The sequence below is a fragment of the Dendroctonus ponderosae genome, unplaced genomic scaffold (assembly GCF_020466585.1).
Source record: "Dendroctonus ponderosae isolate FM_Combo_2020 unplaced genomic scaffold, Dpon_F_20191213v2 Dpon_F_20191213_2, whole genome shotgun sequence".
In the NCBI taxonomy this organism is placed as follows: Eukaryota; Metazoa; Arthropoda; class Insecta; order Coleoptera; family Curculionidae; genus Dendroctonus; species Dendroctonus ponderosae.
The window spans coordinates 10,890,942-10,904,519 of record NW_026018165.1 but is presented as its reverse complement, the minus strand read 5'-3'; the positions used below and the strand labels follow the sequence as shown (position 1 = coordinate 10,904,519).

Below are 13,578 nucleotides of genomic sequence, written 5' to 3'. Positions count from 1 at the left end.
AGGTTTATGTGCCTTTATTATGGGCCTTTGTGTACTTTTCAACGACAATTCTGTTCAAAATTATTCCAAAGAAAACTTGTCTCAGTTAATTGAGAAACGAGTAGGATTGGAAACATATTGTAAGAAGTTGAATGAAATTTCTCGGCACGAGCTATACGCTAAAGCTGCAAAGCAGCCCCAAATTAAAGCTAAACATTCCAGTGAATTACTTTTAGGTAAGTTTCAGTTTTTGTCTTCTTAGTATGATTTTTTTATTTCAACGGTAAATTCAAGCATTTTCTAATGTAATTCGGCTGGGCCTTTTATTAAGTATGTGCGTTCCATCCATTGTCACCATTATTATACATAAAAAGTATTGTTTCCTCGACATATTCAATTTTTATATTTAAATTAATGCTTATTTTTTGTGAGCCATATACAACTTTCTCATTTTCGAATGAATCGCACATTTTTAAGCTCAACTACATAGTTACTTTTTTCTGTTTCATGCTGGTATTTGTATCATTGCTTTGGGAAGTCAATTGGAAAACTACATTTCAATCATCGAATTATTCTCAACCGACGAGAGTGACAAATGCATAAATCAGTAAAATTATATATTGTTTATACTTGTATGTTAGCTTCGTTTGTTACATTTTTGTATATAAATATAAACAAAAACCAGAATATTTCTTCATATTATAAACATATTAAACATAATCATAATAAAATTCGATATAGTGTGCAAAGTTATGTTTTAAGTTCTGTGTTTCTTGCAGAATTCGAATTTTGTAAACTATTTAAAGCTATGGAAGGGTTGATTATTCAGGCATTAGGAGTGCAGCGCGATCTTTCTAATGGTCTTTCCGAGTTAAGTCTGAGCGATCACGAGAATGCCTTGCTATTACAGTATAAAGATTTAATCCGTGATCAAGACAAAAAATTACAAGACTGGCAACGAAAGTATAATTTTTTGGAAAAGCAGTACGATGAAGTAAAGGTGAGCCGATTTGAAAGATTTAGATCGTTTTTTTATTGATTTAAATCGAGTAACCTTGATTTAAGTGTCGAATATTAGAGGTCATTATATCTTTTTCAGGTGCAAGCAGATGAGTTACGACAAACAAATATTCAGTTGATAGATCAGAACACACTTCTTAAGGCACAGTTATCAACAGGAGCTTCGCAAGTTACTAATACGGTGCAGACTGCTCCTGTTGAGGTAAATATAAAGCTCTTTTTCTTAAGTGTTGATTTTTGACGAATCCCCGTACTGGTTGAAATAAGAATCTGCGTTTTTTTAACAGCATTTTATTAATGGCAATCATAACTTTTCATTTCAGCCACCACCTACAGCTGTGGCTGACGATCATGTTATATCATTAGAGAGAAGACAATCCATGGAGAATGCTCGATTGAAACAAGTGGAAGAAGAACTGGCAGAAAAAACTGCAGAGTTGGAAAGGTGGGTGCGGTTTTCTTACCACTTCTGATGAATGGATGTGAAATTTTATTTCAGCTACCGAAGAGACCAAGACGACCTTCTCGAGTTACTTACCGCACAAGACACGAGAATGTGCAAATTTAAGGATCTGTTGAGACAATTGGATGCTTTACCCGACGAAGACGACAGTTCTTCAGATGTTAGTGATAATGAAAACGAAAGTGGCCCATAAACAAAGTATGAGAATTGTGTGCATTGTGATTCAAAGTTTTAATTTGGACTCAATTTAGCCATTTTCCTTAAATGTGTCTAAGTAGATGAAGCGACATGTTAGATTCACATTTAACCATTAGCAACAGGTTATTTTTAACGAGTATACTTGCAACTAGTTTAACAAAGCCGTTTTTTGACGAATGGAAAGCAATTCGATCGAAGACTTGGACCATGATCAGTACACCTCTAAAATGTGTTGAAACATTATTGATAATCACATCGAAAATCTGCTTCCAAGCTAGGTCAAACGCCTCATAACGAACGAGATAAATACGACTTTAGTTTTTTTATGTTCTCCCGTGTATCAGATTAAAATTTATGTTGTGAGGAACAAAGTCAGATTTTTTACATAAATACAGTGTGAACCAAAAATTGAAAGAAAATAATTTCTGATGATGAAACAGAACTTTTTATGAATAATAACTTTTTTTCGTAAAACATATTAAAAAGTGTTCCCACATGGTGAGAACTTTGGTCCACAGTGTATAAATGTTATAATTTTTTACCCGGTTAATTAAACCATCATGTATTATTGATCTAAACGTATTATTTCTAATTTGAATATTGCTGCATACTAAATTTAGCGCCACAATCGGTATTTATATAGGAAATAGACAAATAATTCAGCTTAGTATACAAATTTTCATTTTTTTTAATATACATGTCTTGCAGTCACAAACGTTAGAGGCGATACCTCACCAAAAAGTAACTTATATTATACATATATAATTTGCGAAAGAAAATCAGAAAAGCCAGAACTAAACCTTTTTTCGAAAAATCTCCTGATTGAACATCAAATTGAAAAAAAATATGTTTCTGTCACACGGTTGTGTCATATTGTTCTGTTACACGATTATTATTTATATTTTTAAATATCTAATGAAGGCAATGACAAATACATTTTTAGTTGAATGTTCTCCGTGTTTAAGTAAAGACATTCGTATCACCTTCATAGCGGAGATAATGTCATATTTAAAGATAAATATTACATACTTTTTGATTCATTTTTTAAGTATAGTTATGTTATTATTCGAAACTAATTTAATATATTTCTTATCACGAATCTACACGTCTTTATTTGAAATGTTTTTCACCTGCAAGAATAAGTGAGTCAACTTTATTCAAGTTTTTATTTGAAAATAAGTCAATTTTGAATATTTTTGGATTAAAATTATAATTTTCATTAAATATGGACGTATTTTGAGATAAAGTAAGTCAATATTTTCAATATGAATTGAATTAATTTAAGCACTTTATTATACTCGCGTGTACAGGCGAAAGCAAAAAAATATTTATGTCCAAGAAAACACATTTTATTTTATGATTCAAATGTTCACTACGCTGTTTATAATGTACACTGAATAATTCTAATTATATTACCATTTGGGTAGTGATTTTTTAATAATCTTTGCTTACTCCCTCGGGAATAAAACGTCTAAATATTTATTGTTTTGGTTCCTGCACCCTTAAGTCTTTTTCATGAGTAAGTTGTTTATTGTTATACGAAAGTATTTCGTTTTTTTTTCGATGTCTAACAGTGCTGCATAGAAGTAGTTTGCATCTATTCAACCAGCTTACATCAGAAGAACAGACGGACGAGACCGTTCTTGAGGAGCAAGGGGAACTCTTCGGCGGCCTAACACAGAACAGTTGAATAACGCTCCTGCTGCCGTGGAAGGCCCGGTCGTGGCTACCGCTGCACCTCGAAGAGGTCGCGCCGACCCCACCAGCTTCGTTCAGGTGCAAAGAATTGGACTTACTTCTTTCAGACCGGCCAGAAAGAGTTGATCTTCCGCACATTTCTACTTGGGAATCTATTTTGGTTAGTATTAATTTATTTCTTATAAACATTTTTTTTTCATTGCAAAACAGTGATTTTTTCGAGAAATATTTCCAAGATAGAATGATTTATAGTATGTATATATTATTACCGAAAAATATTTATTTCGAATTTGGGCGTAGCAACACTCTATCAAGAAAGTTTCTGTGGAAAATGTAGATTTTTGTTTATATTAGGGAGCAGCAGGTTGAACTAAATAGCAAGTGGTCGATCGAGGTAATAATTCTTAAAGGTCTAATTAGGAAAAAAATTGAGCAGAATTTAAACTTCCTTTCATTTTTATTTTGAAAACTGCAAGTTTTGCAGTTTTTTTCTCAGTGAATCTGATTTAGAAATTTTAACTTTTACCATGATGGTAAAAAAGTGGGAATAAACGTCGTTCATTGTGTTAGTCAATTTGTTTATTAGCCCATATTATTTCAGAACAAAATGACTCTGAATCAGGGTGACTCTTGAATGATAATCATCGTATGGTCTTGGACTATCAAAATTGTTTTTAATTTTTCGATATTCCACTCCACGTCTTTTTCTTTTAGTTTCATCATGTTTTTATTTAGGTGTTCTAAATTAAATCAGAAAACGAAATAAGGGAATTATGAAAGTACTCAGGAAATCTTTTATCTTATAATGGTAATGATAATTTCATTTCTTAGGTGGCTTTCTTCTATGTCTCATTCGTTAGCGATTGGCAAATATTAGATCAACCAATGGCTTTTTTCTGAAGTTGTGTGATTGTTGAAGATTTTACAGATATTTTGCAGAAATTGAAGAAGATTTTCTCATAAATGTTGTTTATCAAATGTGTAGTTATTTACCAGGTTTCCCTAAGTTTATAAGAAAACTGTACCAAAAAATGGTTACAGTTCATCAAAAATTGGACCGGCCGTAAAACCAGTTTCGTTATTATTGTTTTCTGGACCGTCAAATAAAATATTGAAAGAAAAATATGTTTATGTATAAAAATATATTTTGTTCATAATCAAACCTTATGAATATTTTCGTAATCTGATTAAACCTGATTCCAGTAGTACAGTGAATTTATAAACTGCTTTAATATGAAAAGTATACGTTTGGTTGTTTTTTATCAAAGTCCTCATTAAAAAAAAAACTTCTCGAAAAACTTCTCTCGTTCAAAGGCCCGAAAAGTTAAAAATTATACAGTGGACCAACTACGAATAACTGGCTTCTGATTTTTTTAATAACTTGACATGGTTGATGTTAGTGCTTGTTTCTTTCAAACTCATACAGATTTTCAATTTTCAATAGTAGCATTTAATAACTAAACGTAAACTCAGTGGGAGCATGGTTTGTGCTTATTGGTTGTTGTGATTTTTTGTAAAAAAATTTGAAGAATCGTAGTTGTTCCAAATATTAAGTTTATTTAATAATTAATGGTTTAGGTATTTTGAGACTCCGAATACTCGTGCCAGGCGAAGTCAACATAGTAGGTTTATGGTACTTTTCAGTACCACTCGTGTACGTCTCGCTCCTCAGTCTCTAGTCGGTTCAGTTCGTGCGTGTGTCTTGGTACTATAACGTCTATTAGGTACATGGTTTGGCTTTTTTCAGCTTTTGGTAGCACCTACCTGTCTAATGAATTTATAGAGGGTGAATTCTTGTAGTGAATAGTACTTTGCACCGTCCCGTTTTCGGAAGCATCGGGCTAAACTCTATTCACGCGTTTATACAGAACTGATTGAGGGTGGTTTTTTTTAATGTCTATTAACATTTTCTCAATGTTTGTTATTTTTGTTGTGACTTGAAATGTGAATGGACTCATTAGAAGAGAATGTGCAGGATTTAATTTCATATACTTTATTTTATTTTGGTGAGTTTTTAATGTAGAAGTTGTCGAATTGATTTAATTGTGATATGGTTGGCGTTGAATTTGGTTGCGAAGAATGTCGGTTATCATCAAGAATTAGTTGGTTTCGATCATCTAAGAAACATAGATTGATTATGAATTATTAACCGAGTATTTCAGGCCGTTAATTTTTCTATTACAAAACATCAGAAGTTAAATAATCAACGTTTCAATTTAAATTTAAAATCGGGAGCACGATTTTGCTTATTATTTGTGTTTTACAATTTTGATTTGAAATGTTTAAGTAAAGTGTCTAAAATCTTTATTGAAATTGAATAATTATTAATCGTACATTGCTGACTTTAATACTTATACCGGTAGTGATCAGTAGGAATTATTTCATGGCATATTACAGTAAATGATTACACCCCAATTTATTTTATACTTATGGTTTACACATTTCCAAAGGAATACTCGAGCTTGCATCTGCTAAGATCTGCAAGCAAAATTGAGTTTATTGTTGTTATTGTACGTATGCACCATTTATTTAAAAACAGTTTCAATGGCTTGCTCACTAACTGTTTAGTATGTTAAACGACTACTTAATTATCAACAAACCTGTTTTATAATGAGGCGATGTAAGTAACGTTTCAAGTACAAAAAACGAATGTGTTTTCTATTTTCAAGAACCTCGAGGGATTATATTAGTGACATAAAACGCAGTGTTTGTTTATTCGTTCCTCCAGTTTTATCAAAACACACAAGTAAAGAAGGCCATTTGGACCCCACAGGCGCACCGACATAAACCTACTTTGGATATGTAATTTTTATTCGTTATGGATAAGCGAAACTAGTTTACTTATGTCTAAGTTTTGAAGATTTAATAAAATTCGCATAAAAAAATACAAATAATAACAAGCCAGAATTCGAGCAAAAACTGGACTTGGATGAGCCCAAAACATTTTTTTGATCTAAGAGCCATGCAGCCCTTAATTAACGGAGATGCATCAAGAGGGGGCACTTCAGAAAAAAATTACGATCAAAATACGATTAGATTAGTACAAGTAGAATGTTTCAGAATATAAAACGGCACTTACGCCTCTGGAAGAAAAAATACATAATTAAACAATATATTTTAGCTTAATATTGAAACCAAAAATCGAGTACCAAGCGATACAAGGTTAAAAACATGCTAGTAATATACATAACTATCAAATTATCGTCTGTAATGAGAACTGTAAGAAAGGACATCAACACTTTCGTTTGAGTCTTTATTGTTTCACATTCTACTTTTCTACATTTGATTTTTCATGTTTTTTTTACAAATTTACCTATGCAATATATTTTTGAAGAGGCAATTTAATTTTGGTATCTACTCAATCCCAATAATTGCAAAAAATTACTTGCTGCGCCAATGACTAAAAAATATACATACTCATAGGTACCTACTGATGTTAAAATTTAGATAAGATGCTCGAATTCTGGTTGTCTTAGTTTATTTTTTAATTAAACCTTGGTAATATAGTTAAGCACGTTTTAAAGCAGTGTGTCTGATAATAATTGTCATTTACTTCTTCATTTAGCTCTCGAACTATATTGCATGGTAGCTTGAAAAATATACTTTTATCGGCGTGGATGCTCTGAGATTATTATTATTCGATGTATTTTGTAGAAAAGCAAGAAAGCAACGGTGGATTGTTGCTGAACAAAAGTGTCAATAATTCCGATTAGTCCATTCAACATTAACCCAAGCTCTTTCAAAGACATTTTCTGTTCCTCCGTTTCATCCCAAACTTATACCTGAATTGACCAAATGCCGGTTTTTGACATGCTCATAAATACCCTTTCCTACACTTCCTAGTGGATATATGGTTTTAGCATAGAGGTGATATCCTTTGTTGCCATTAGTGCAAACTTTCTGGTCTTAACATCTTGCTTATCTAACAAACAATCTAAATAAATGTGCTACTTGGCGGTTAACAGAATAGGCATCCATTGATTAGCAAGGGAAATAGATTTCGGAGGGTCCCCAGATCCCTGCCTCTCTTACAAAACACTTAAACATACTTTAAAGCAAATAAACGCATTAAAAATTACACAAACAGTTAAGCCTGCATTCGTTTTAATTAACCAGGGTTTATTATTGTAATCATGAAAATATGTTTTCCAATAAACAATCATTTTCTTGTTTGAAGACCAGTAGTGATAACTTATGTCGTTAAATAATTAACTGTCCTTAAAAATCTGTTCAAAACAGGTTTCTTTGTTGTTGTTTGTTTAATAGGCATGATGAAATGTGGTAAATATTAAAATTTTGCAATTATCTCGTTGGTTTGATTGTTTTAGAATGAGAAGACAATGCATCAATAGTGACTATTTCAACCCATTTTTTTCTGACTGAAATTCCAAGAACAAATTAGACAATTTGCCGGCATTTGAAAAATTACTGAGGAACTACCGAAACGAAAAATTGAAACTGCATCAAACGGTTGAGCGGAAAATGTTTTTTGGATACGATTAAATTCAATTGAATTGGATCTGTATTACAAGAAAAAATAATTACTTTATCCTCAGGCACATTTAATCTAATGTATCTTAAAATGCAGAAAATGTATAAATACCAAAAAATATATTTTTTTCAAAATTAACTAAGTATGCCAGAATTATGAGTAAATTTTGGTAAGTTAACGAAACTTAACAGCAAAAACTACAAACTACCAACATCCAAAATAACCTTTAATGAATCAGTCCAAATTACCTGCACTGATTCTGCTTAAAATTTGAGCTTTAGTAGACTTTTACACCTGAGCCTGCTGAAGAGCTGAATATTAACAATGCTCATTCCGCTTCATCTGGTTTACCTTTCTATTGATTGTCAGTAGGTATCAAGATCGTTCTCGTTTCGACGGTTTTCTCTATTTTTACTTCTCGTATTTATTTATTTAATTTTTATTTATTAATAATAAATTTTATTATTAATAAATTAATTTATTAATTATAAAAGGGACGTTTACAATAGCATTTGCGCGTACATTCTTACAGCATTTTCCCCAATTTCTATACTCTTAAGAATTGCTTCAGAACATGTAACAGATGAGAAAAGTTATGATCTACCTATCGAATGAAAGTTGCTGAATGCTCGTTCGCATCGTCAGCAAGCTTTCCAGTAGTTTGTAATTGAATACCAGCGGGATATTCAAAAGGCAAAAGATGAATAAGTTTTTTCAATAATTTTCCACTAAACAACCCATATTTTATCTCTTCATCCGATAGGATAATTATAGGGTACTTATTTGTAAAATGTGTATACAACATTCTATCACAGATTTCCGAGTTGAAAACATCAAAATGTATCCCAATTTGTCTCACAGATAAGTGGACGGAGAAAAAAAAACGTATCTTTTCGTTTACCCCTATCTGAAATAAATTTAGCATCGGCCAGTTTTTGAGAGTTTCGAAACACTTTTGATGCAAAACTGTTCTCTTCGTGGAAGTTTCCATCTTGAGCTATACGCATTTTACAGATTTCCACATCTCTAGTAAAAATGTATTTTTTTAATAAATCATGTTCCTCTGATTTATCTGTTTTTCTCAATACTGTTTTAATGTTATGTGACGATTTAGCGCCTCCAGTTGCTAGTTATCCATCGTGGCGTGTTTGTGTAATTTTTGTAGTAAGGACTTGAAAAATAGTTACTGCACCCAAAAGAAATTGTTAAACAAAAATTTTAACATATTAAAATTATAAAATAATAAACTAATCAAGTTGAACAGGAGCATAATAAAGATGCAAGTATCCAACTAATATGATTAATTGAGGAGTAAGCTAATATTTTTTTAAGCACACTTGGTTTAATCTTGTTAAGGCCCCAGTAAACCTCGATTCTAAAATAATTAAAAATAGGAAGTTAACTTCCTTAAAGTTAAACTTAAAAAGGTATATGTAATAAGGACTATAGGGGCTAGTTTTTGAATAGTTAATACAGTAGATAATATTATTCTTTAAGAGCTAGGTAAAAGAGCTCTCATAATAAAAAGCATGTAGAAAGTTGGGTTTATTATAAATACCTTAAAAAAAATAAAGACCCTTGAACATTCATATTAGTTTTAATATGAATTGAAAATAAAATAATTGAAGAAGCAGTAGCTTGAGTAATAAAATATTTAATAGTAGCTTCTGAGGAAACTTTAAGGTCTTTATTTTTTTTAAATAGTTACTGCAGCCAAAAAAGCTATGATCAGTAATAGCGCAAATAAATGACTGTAACAGTAAGTTTCCTTTTTCATAGCTTCAATTTGTCAAGTGAATTTAAATATTATCATCATCTGTTTTTACTTACTTCATAGGCAAACCCGCACTAAACTGAAAGCCCATATTTGCCTGAAGAAAAAGTTACGTGGTTGAGTAGATAAGGCCCTCATTGCTGTCTAACCTGAAACAAAATGCAATGGTCACGTTACGTACAAGTACAAAAAAATATATAGAGATATAATATTAGTTTTCTTGATAAAACAATATAACATATCATCATATAAGAAGCAGGAAATCATTCAAAATTGCATTATGCTCAACTGATAATCGAAATGTGATCTGAAATAAATTTAAAATTGATTTTCCAAAAAATACTTTGTATTGAGAATGACTTTTTCGAAAGGCTCATGTTTATTTGTGATTTTGTTTTGAGAACGTTCTGTGCGTAAAAGCACGGTCCTTGTACATGTGCTTTTTTACGATTTATTAAAAAATTATGAATATTTAATTTTTAGTAAAGTAAAATATTCTGCGTGATAGAGACGCAAATTCTGTTAACTGGGAATATTTTCGAATCAGCTCCAGCTTTTGGAATTCTGGAAATTGTGCTATAAAGTATGTAGTTCTGTTATAATTTATGGAGTGTCCGCAGTGAAATGTATTTATTGATAACATGATTTTGAAACTCGATTAAAAACTGATGAACTGAATATGATTCTGAACTGAAGATTTGAAGCATTTAATTCGTCTTCACCGCTAAGAAGTAAGATGCTTCATCTGTTACCTTTGTTGCTTTACGCATAAACCAGCAAATATTTTCTCAATAATTTGCAAGTGCGTGTCAAAAATGGTTGTTGCTGAAGTATTACGCCAATTTTGAGAGAAATTATTGCAGCACTTCAAAACGGATTAACAGCAAACACGCATGTAGAACGCACATGGAACTTGAAGGAAAAATTTAACTTATTTTTACTTTGTTAACTTTATGGTCCAATTTCTTACTGAGGAATTTCCCTAATTAGTTACAAGTATACAATATGTGTTTCAATTCTCAGTCTACACTTTCGTAACAAATGCTGTGTATAACTAACATTTTTCTGGCTCATAAAAAGCTTCTAGTTGCTTGATGAGACAACATGCAGCCCTACATAACACATTTTAAATCTTTTAAGACGCTTAAGACATAGACTAACAGAAAACGGCTTACCTCGATCCTTTCTCCTTGAAAATCGTAAGGCGGTTTTTCATTTAAACACGATGGATGAGAGAAACAATCAGCCAACCGAGCACTAACAGCTTCTCCGTCGCTCTTGTGCTTCGTTTCTTCGGCCCGCCATCATTTTTTATTTATTCCATGGCCTTTCTTCTGGCCAGCCGGTCTCTTACATCTTGCGTTTTCAAGATCAACAAATCTATAGTTGCGCGGAGTTGTGATCCGGTTTCTTAAACGCATTGAATTGCAATTTATCCGAATATGTTTGGTTCCGACATTTTTTAACGAAAACAAATTGTTTCCTGATTTGATGCATCACATACTTATTTATGATTTCTCGAAAAAACAAACCAAGTCCGATTGGGTCGATAGCCTTTTTCTGTAGGAAATAAAGATTATTTATATATATATATATATATACAAACCAAGTTTCTAGTAAAAAATTGTCTCATTCCAAGTTCCAGGTGATCAACTTTGATATCTTCAAATATCATCAAGTTACGTAAAAGGTTTGATGCAATTGGTATTAGAGCCATGCAAAGCCCATTCACAATTTGTGTCTAAGCGTACCGTTCTTTTCCGTGTGTAAGAAACAGAAACGTATAAAAAATACTTGCATAATTACTACAACCAACAAATAGAAACCGAACTAAGTACTTCAGGTAAAAGATAATTTTTCTTTGTGTACCGAGTACCGTGTGTTGACATATCTATTATGGAACTCGTGTTTGCCGATGGGTTCGTAGAAAACCAAGAAATACCCATTTGATGTGTTTGTCCAAGGCATACCTGGTCTTCTTTAAATATGAACGACCATGCAAGCGAAAAAAATGGCCGCTATGTAAACGGTTTTACTTCTTAGCATGTGGTCGTGGTACCAATAGAATTGAAGATTTGATGGGATTATGAATTTGACTATAAAATTTGAGATTACGTCTTTACACCATGTAAAGACTGTGCATGGTCTCTCTTTTCGCAACTACAGATTTTATGCTGTTGAGTTGTTGTTGAGCTCATACATTAGTTTTTATTGCTTGTCTTTGTATTCTCGGTTTCTAATGATAATATTTATAGATACATTCTGTTTGTGTTGCATCATACTTATTGGGACTCAAAATCACAACTTTTGCAAAGGTTTGCCAAAAAAGTTTTGCTTGGCAAAATTAAATGATATACTTAACAAATTGATTGTAAAAGGAAACTTAGAATGGCATTCTTGGCCGCGATGTGACTGATATTTAAAATCGGTCTGTTGTGGTCTTTAGAAAAAACTTTTGAATTCATTTTCTAGCTTTCGGCAAACATATTTACTTCTTCAGGATTTAGCTCATGTTCTTCCCAGGAAGCGCACATCAGACCTCCAAACTAATACATTCATGTATTTGATTTTTAACATGGCATCTTCTTTGTGATGCTCTTTTGTTTACACCTTTGACCACATATTGAGAAAAACATGCTCTGAGTGAAACACACTGGAAGATTTGGCGTAATTTTTGTTTCCTGCAAAGAAACACCAGTCCAACTCTGAGGAAAAACTATTTTGTCCGAATGCTTGGTAGTAAATTCAGATGTTTTTGAAGACCACAACTTGGTCCATTCCATAAAATTATCTATTTACATCTGAATTGAATACATTTATAATTATTGTTTTAAGAATTATACAAAATCCATCCAAATATATGTTGAGTACCGATTTATTCGTCTGCTATTTTCTTCGTATACCAATCAATTTTCTACACATTTGAGCGTTGAGCTGAATATGAATATTATATTGATTCGTTTAATTATCTTGAACAGAAGCAATTGATCGGGTTGACTTATAGTTCTTTTTGGCATTTTTGTGAATTTTATACTTTATATCAATATATTTCCATGGACCCTATTGAGATGGTTAATAAGATTTCATTATGATTCTTGCATAAACAAAGTCCATATTCTGTAAATTTTCTCTTTTGCAGGTTTATTTTAGTGCTGTGGTTATAAGAATATGTCTTTCCGAACTCGTTATAATATTTGAAGACATTTTGCATGACCAGCGTCGCTAACTTTTGCGCTTATATTTTTTTTGCTTTTGCTGTTGCAAATTGTCAGAAACTTCCTTGAAGTACTCTCTTTAAATTTTATTTGTTTACGGATTTCCTCAATTTTGTTTCTTCATTTTCATAACTGGTTTCTTTTAATTGCTTGGAAAATGCGTATATTTAGATAATACTTTCTTTACTACTTGCATTAAATCAGTGATATCGAGATACAAGCAGCTCAAAATATATCTTTTTAATACCTAAGTTTCCAAACGGATTACCAGACATGAGATGCGGATTACTATATTAAAATAAACTTTTTATTGTCACAAATTTATTATACGTAACATGCCATTTTTGCAAAACCAAAAAGTACTAGTAAACTACAGTAATAAAAAATTAGGCAGGTATACAAATTCGTATTCACCTTGTTCAACTATAAAAATCGACGTTCTGATTCTGAAAGCAAAATTTATTAATCAGCTTTAACAGCATCAAAATCAACTTCCTTTATGCTCAGAAAATGGGTAAAAGTATTTGAATTATAGATAAGTTCTATATTGTTGAGGCGGATTCATTTTTTTTACAAACTTCTTTTTGGGTATTTCGCCTCAAAAATTTTTGTCTTTAAAAAAGACAGAATTTCCTCGTCTCTTATTACAGATTGATAAATAGTGCTCCTATTTCGCAATAAGAACGAATTATTTATCAAAAAGTAATCAAGAACTATCACCTAGAGGGTGTCCTGCGAC

The 13,578-nt window shown here is 31.8% G+C and overlaps 3 protein-coding genes across 5 annotated transcripts in view; all 3 read left to right on the top strand.

Annotated features, from left to right (window-relative positions):
- LOC109536805 (general vesicular transport factor p115) overlaps window positions 1-3,140 on the top strand; it is an 84,990-nt gene extending 81,850 nt beyond the window's left edge. Inside the window, exons 11-15 of one of the 2 annotated variants that reach the window (XM_019903194.2) lie at window positions 3-215; window positions 759-979; window positions 1,079-1,201; window positions 1,323-1,444; window positions 1,499-3,140. In XM_019903194.2, coding sequence (XP_019758753.2) covers window positions 3-215; window positions 759-979; window positions 1,079-1,201; window positions 1,323-1,444; window positions 1,499-1,655 — 836 coding nt within the window. In that variant the 3' untranslated portion in view covers window positions 1,656-3,140. The remainder of the gene's footprint in view (window positions 1-2; window positions 216-758; window positions 980-1,078; window positions 1,202-1,322; window positions 1,445-1,498) is intronic. The other variant, XM_019903195.2, reaches the window with a different exon arrangement.
- Window positions 1-13,578, top strand: part of LOC109546301 — a 520,465-nt gene that overhangs the window by 457,010 nt on the left and 49,877 nt on the right. The gene's annotated exons all lie outside the window — the stretch shown is intronic.
- Window positions 2,859-13,578, top strand: part of LOC109536811 (protein bowel) — a 56,006-nt gene continuing 45,286 nt past the window's right edge. The window contains exons 1-2 of one of the 2 annotated variants that reach the window (XM_019903211.2): window positions 2,859-2,906; window positions 3,235-3,518. The gene's annotated coding sequence lies outside the window, so the exon portion shown is untranslated. Of the gene's footprint in view, window positions 2,907-3,234; window positions 3,519-4,990; window positions 5,365-13,578 lie in introns of those variants that run through there. The other variant, XM_019903210.2, reaches the window with a different exon arrangement.